Source organism: Otolemur garnettii, unplaced genomic scaffold, assembly GCF_000181295.1.
Source record: "Otolemur garnettii isolate 467f Iridium unplaced genomic scaffold, OtoGar3 scaffold00047, whole genome shotgun sequence".
Taxonomy (NCBI): Eukaryota; Metazoa; Chordata; class Mammalia; order Primates; family Galagidae; genus Otolemur; species Otolemur garnettii.
In genome coordinates, this window is record NW_003852442.1 from 8,396,565 (window position 1) to 8,403,339 (window position 6,775).

The 6,775-nt window shown below is 37.3% G+C and overlaps 1 protein-coding gene across 2 annotated transcripts in view; it reads left to right on the forward strand.

Moving 5' to 3' along the window:
* TMEM170A (transmembrane protein 170A) overlaps positions 1-3,210 on the forward strand; it is a 16,963-nt gene extending 13,753 nt beyond the window's left edge. The window contains exons 2-3 of one of the 2 annotated variants that reach the window (XM_003791318.3): positions 254-424; positions 2,407-3,210. In XM_003791318.3, the coding sequence (XP_003791366.1) occupies positions 254-424; positions 2,407-2,537 (302 nt within the window). In that variant the 3' untranslated portion in view covers positions 2,538-3,210. The remainder of the gene's footprint in view (positions 1-253; positions 425-2,406) is intronic. The other variant, XM_012806162.2, reaches the window with a different exon arrangement.
* Positions 3,211-6,775: the final 3,565 nt, after the last annotated feature.

Below are 6,775 nucleotides of genomic sequence, written 5' to 3' on the forward strand. Positions count from 1 at the left end.
TTTTTTTTTTTTTTTTTGCAGTTTTTTGGCCAGGGCTAGGTTTGAACCCACCACCTCTGATATATGGGGCTAGTGCCCTACTCCTCTGAGCCACAGGCGCTGCCCCGATGCCACTGCATTCTATCGAGGGTGACAAAGTGAGGCTGTGTCTCAAAAAAAGAAAAAGAAAAAGAAAGACAACAGACATGAGTCTCAGTTTGCAGGGGTCACGCTGGAAAAGGCACTGATTCTCGGCCTTTGTCTCTCCTCGTAGAGATGTGGTATGGTGTGTTCCTGTGGGCACTGGTGTCTTCTCTCTTCTTTCACGTCCCTGCTGGATTACTGGCCCTCTTCACCCTCAGACATCACAAATATGGTAGGTTCATGTCTGTAAGCATCCTGTTGATGGGCATCGTGGGACCAATTACTGCTGGAATCTTGACAAGTATGTTAGACATTAAAATACCAGTCAAAAACGTTTAATATGACAAGTCAGTTAATTTCAAGACCCATTTTAGAAACGTATCTGAGTGGGATGAAGAGAGGAGTGGCTTTCCGCCATAAGTGCTGTATTTTTATGTTTGGGTTTTTTTATCACCCTCAGGGCCCTGTTATTTGGCTAACCTCTTTGAAATCCTGAGTCAGAGTTTATTTCTGTGGCTTTAGGGAACCCAAGTTAAGCTATGTGTGGTACAGTTTATGAGATAGGCCCCTAGCAAAGTAAAGAGAGTAGGGTCCCTCTCAGTTGACCACTCAAGAGCCTGTAACAAACTGGTCAACAGAAAGAACTAGGCTACTGTACTGACATGTACATGTGGTGCATCTCCGGTCTATGAGAATTAGGCCAGCTAAGGGGGTGGTCAGTGTCAGGAGGTGGTCAGCTGTATTCGTCTTTTTGGAAAGACAACTTTCTGATCAACTGTCATCTGCCTAGTGGCCTTGCTAGATGGTTGATGAGTTACCTTGAGGATAAAAGACAAGTTCTAATGACAGGATTTTTTTTTTTTTTTTTTTTGAGACAGAGTCTCACTTTGTCACCCTCCATAGAGGGCTATAGCATCATCACACACAGCAACCTCAAACTCTTGGGCTTAAGCGATCTCTTGCCTCATTCTCCCGAGTAGCTGAGACTACAGGCACCTGCCACAACACCATGCTATTTTTAGAGATGAGGTTTCACTCTTGCTCAGGCTGGTCTCGAACCCATAAGCTCAGGCAATGCACCCACCTCAGCCTTCAAGAGTGCTAGGATTACAGACCTGAGCCACCACACCCGGCTAATGGCAAGAATTATTTAGAAAGGTACCTGTTTGGGCTTTAACTCATGTCATAGGACACCATTATAGGGATGAGCATCAGTTTAAATCATTTTTAGACTCATGTATTTATATAAATTAGAAATTTTAAGTAAAATTTAAAATCCTCTATTTTCCCATCCCTAAGAATAACTACAATTTGCATTTTAGCGTGTATGCATTTTTTAGGTATAGGTGTAAACATAAACATACTGTTTATAGAAATGTAATTTTTCTACTAGTTTGTAACTTTATTTTTTTTACTGTGAATTATACACGTACCTTGAGCTTTAAGCAGAGATCTTCCTCTGTTTCTTTGACTTGAGGTTTTCTTTTTTCTTTTTTTCTTGTGAGAAAGTGGCCTAGTTTCTCTGTGTTCTCACTGTATCACCTTCACCTCCTGCTGCCTTAGGGAGCTTATTTCCAGTTTCTGTACTGGATTATTAGCTCCGATAGCCTGTTTTAGTTTGTCCCTCAGTAAAATAGGGATGCTACTAGCCACCTCGTACACTTGAACGGTGATTAAATGAGCTAATGTGCATAGAAAGTCTTAATACCAGATACATAGTTGTGCTATAAACACTAAGTTCAAGAACAACTTTATGGCTTAGAGTCCTTCTCTCTTCTTTTTCCCACCCCTCTCCTCCCTCCTCCTCCATGCATTTCTTGAAGGAAACTCTGAGTATAATAGAAGGTAGAGCAGAGTTTTCCTGTGGACTGTTTCTTGCTCATTCTAACTCGAAAGATTCTTAATCCTTTGTTGCCAAGAATTGGGTATCTGTTAAATGCTAGGCGTGGGGCTGATTGGCAGGGGAATGAGAGATGTTGTTGAGTTCATAATCAGGTCGTGAGATTTTGATTCTGACTTCCAAATTATTTTATTGCCTTTAACTCAATAAATTTAAGAGATTCTTAGTTTTAAGGAGTCAGCATCTGAAAGCACTCAATCAGTGATCTGCAAACTATGAAATAGATACTTCAAACCTTGTCAGCAGACAAGATAGGGAAAATAAAATTAATTTTAATGTATGTAAATTTGGAGTATTCTGCTTGTAGTAGAATTCTAAATGCTGTGTTTTCATGATTTTAACTTTGTTTGTTTGTTTCTTCAACACCCTGAATTTTTACTCAGGCGCAGCAATCGCTGGAGTTTACCGAGCAGCGGGGAAGGAAATGATACCATTTGAAGCCCTCACCTTAGGCACCGGACAGACATTTTGTGTAGTAGTGGTCTCCTTTTTACGGGTTTTAGCTACTCTATAGCATACCCTTATGCTGAGATGAACCTATGTTTTATAGAATTCTCAAAAAGAATCCATTGGGGAGTGTGGTATTTTCTTCGTTCTTCAAACAGAGTCAACGTGGGTGAACAGGAACGTGAAGGCCATCTCAGCCCTTTCCTTAGTTTGAAGCTCCTGGAATTGAAGATGTTTGTGAACTCAGCCTTCTCAACCAAAACAAAACAAGTTTCTTGGATTTCTTTTTTTGTAGATCTTTAAGCAGTTTTACACATGCACCTTGACTCAAATCAGGGCAGCAATGCCTCTGAATTGGCATCCTTTGCACTGAAATTAACAGTATTCTGTGAGATAAGGCGTTGTTGCTTATTGCAGAGAAACTATGGAAGATACTGGTTTATTTCAGATGAGCAGAGTATGTACTAAAATCTTAAATTGATCTAATCTTGATTAAAATTAGGCAGACTTTTTTTTTTTTTGGCTACATCTTCATGACATTAAGTGCCAAGTAGGTTTTGATTAAGTATAGCTTTGAAAACGTATTTGGTGAAATAAAACAAGAAAAAATATTGAAGTATAGCTCAAGTAGTGGCTTTGATTTCCACTGATTAAAGAAAAAGTAGGTAACACTGAATAATGTGATATTTTCTGGATAATTTTCCTGACCTCTGATTATCTGTTCTATTTTAAGAAATGTGAATTTGTTATTTTGTACATTTTATCAAAATAAGCTAGCTGGGACTTTAAACAAGTTTTTTGTTTTTGTTTTTCTTATAGTTGGGGTCTTACTACATTGCTCAGGCTGGTCTCAAACTCCTGGCCTCCAGTGATCTTCCCACCTTGGCCTCCCAAAGTGTTGAGACTGCAGACATGTGCCACTGTTCTCAACCAAGATTTTTTTTTTTTTTTAATTTCTGTACCAGTTTTTCTTATCACTTTTAATTCCCTTAATTGTATTTAGTTAAATTGGATTCATACATGCCCTATTAAATAGCTGGAGTTAGACACTATAAGCCAGATTGGTCAGGATAATCTTTGGACTTTGAGGCACAAATATTAGTTCTTACCTTGAACATTCTGTTATAATTTTTCTTAGTGACTTGGGTTTATTAATGACCCTTGAAAAACTGTAGAAATGCTTCTGAAACTAGAGTAGTGGTAGTTGGTTTCTTAGTCTTAATGTATTTACTTAGTGGTACCTAGCCCACTTGTACAGTATTGGGTGTCAACTCCCAGGAAGTGCCTAAAGTTGAATTTTCAGATATGCCCCCATTTCCCCTCTTGTGTTTTTATTAAAAAGAATTTATATCCTTAAAGACAATTAAATACCAAGAACTTTTAAAATTCTGTTTTAGCTATTTTAATTTTTATTCTTTTGCCTTTCGTTTTCATTAAAAGGCCTGAAAACTGTGACATTCAAAAGGGAAAGAATTACAAAAAGTAAATCTCTAACTTGATCCTCACTGCCTCTGCTGCTTTATATGGAATACAATCATTGTGGTGGTTGTTTCTGTTATCTGTTTTCAAAACAGTTACTGGTAATTAAATCTGACACTTTTAAAGGAAGGTTTTTATTGTGAGATTAAGGCTAATACCTCATGAAGTCATATGGATATGAACATATCTGTTCCTTTAAAAACAACATGCAACGCCTGGAGTCCCAGCTACTGGGAGGCTGAGGCAAGAGAATCGCTTAAGCCCAAGAGTTGGAGGTTGCTGTGAATTGTGGTGCCACAGCACTCTACCAAGGGCGACATAATAAAAATAAAATAAAATAAAAACAATAGGCACTCTGGCTTCTGATTAAAAATTACCAAGAGGACTAATTTTCCAGGGAAGGTCATAGAGAAAAAATTACAAAGCTATCACAAAAATTAATAGGACAATTTCTTTTGACTGATTAGCCCTCTTATAAAAATCATGATACCATACTCAGGCTGGGTGGGAAATTACAAGTAAAGCTGGAATGTAGCCAAATGTCCTTACTAATTCCCCCGAAAGAAGGTCAAATATTTCTTCTAAGCAAATTTTTAAAAATTCTTTTTTTTTAAATTTTGAGATAGGGTCTCACTATATTGCTCAAACTGGTCTTGAACTCCTGGCCTCAAATGATCCCCTCAACTCAGTCTCCTAAGTAGCTGGGACTACCAGTGCAAGCCACTGGGCCCAGCATTTTCTAAGTAAATTTTTAAAGATTGTAGTTTTCAGTTCAAGAAGCTACAGTTTTAAAAAGTTTGTCTTCCGTTTAAGAAATCTGGGGAAATTGTATCTTTTATTCTGGGAAGTGATTTTGATCATTTCTGTTGAAGTTTGCCTCTAATAGAGTTCTTTTGGATATAATTTCACAAGCTGAACGCAGACCAGTAGTTGGTAGATCCCTCCCCTTGAACAGTAATTTTTTGAACATATTGAGCCATGATCTAAATATTAGGTTATTTTTCTTTAGAGCCACAACATAAAATTAAGGCATTTTGAAGGTGGCCTTTTCCCCCATCTGTTTCTTGTTTGATTTATTTTGATTATCTACTCTTTTTAAAAACTTCAAAAAAATCTTTAAATTACTGAATGTTTCATCCATCCCCATATGTGAGGCATTCTCCTGTGAATAAATGTATATAAACTTTATATAGATTGAACTGTATAGCTTGAAATATTTTCAGGGAGAAATTATTTGAATGATAAAGAATGTAATGTCTTCTCCACTTTTTATTTTTCCCTTTTTTGTCTCAAATATAGAATTATTTCGGGGTGGTTGCTTAGATGGAAGAATATTGGCAATTGTGTCAAACATTTTATTTTACCTTATGTAGTTTTTTGTTTGTTTTTGAGATAGCCTCCACCTGTCGCCCCGGGTAGAGTGCTGTGGCATCACTGCTCACAGCAACCTCCAACTCCTGGGCTTAAGCAATTCTCTTGCCTCAGCCTCCCAAGTAGCTGGGACTTACAGGTGCCCACCACAAAGCCTGGCTATTTTTGGTTATAGTTGTCATTGTTGTTTGGCAGGCCTGGACTGGATTCGAACCCACCAGCCAGCTCTGATGTATGTGACTGGCACCTTAGCTGCTGAGCTACAGGCACCAAGCCAATTTTTTGAGAATTTTTGTCAGCTGATTTTCTGAGAGACATATGCAACCACCCCTTCCCTAGCTGTGCTTCTACTTACCTTTAAAAAAAAAAAAATGCAAGGGAAGGAAGCAGCCCCTTACCATTAAAAACTGATTTCTTGATTTTTTTAATGTGGATTTTGGGGTTAAAAGCATTTTGTGAAAACTTAAGTTCATATATAAAAGTATAGAGGACATTCCAAGAAAAAGATGTCTCTCTGTGCTGTTTAACTTACTTTTTTTGCCACACAATATTAGTTCTTAGAAAATCTTAAAACTCACTTAAAAAGTGTGTATAGGCTTTTGACTGCAGTGTCCTTTCTGACTGCTCCGGTTTGAATTCATTTCTTACTACACTCAGCTCACACCACCCTTCCCTAAGAGACCACTTCCTGCAATGTGAAGCCCTGGTGCCATTAGCAGTCCACACTCAGAAGGTTTTATGTACTTACATTTCTTTTTTGTGCTCTCTGTATGGCTGGTTGTGACTAAAATCAGCTTAACTCTTTGTATTAGGTTCTTTCACTAACTGCTACAGTCCAAATGATCAAACCTTTGTACAACAGAAAATTATTTAAATTTTATTTTTCTACTGACATTTCTAATTCTAAATGTTTGTCAATAAAGAATAACTTCCAATTCTGTGAGTTAGAATTGTATTTCCTTTTCAATCAATGGCCAATGAGTTTCATCTTTTGTAGTTAAGTTTGCAATCAAATTGTCTAACTTTAGTTTCTGGTTTATTTTAAATAACTTAGCATTTAATTATATATGTTTATTTTACGTTCAACTTCTTACTAATTTATGGTAAAATTTTTGTTTAAAAATGTGATTAAACTATTTACAAGGAACTTGACTGTTATTAACTCTACTTTGTGGCCCATATGTTGCCATCAAGAAGTTTTTATGATTCTACGTAGGGATAGCTGAATGCTGATAGAGTATACGAAATAGTAATTCTTTCACTGAAGTTATGGATGGCGCCTGTGGCTCAAGGAGTAGGGCACTGGCCCCATACACCAGGGGTGGTGGGTTCAAACCTGGCCCCAGCCAAAACTGCAAAAAAAAAAAAAAAAGTTGTTTAACATATAGTAAAGTTCACAAATCTTTTTTTTTTTTTTTTTTTTTTTTTTTGAGACAGAGCCTCAAGCTATCCCCC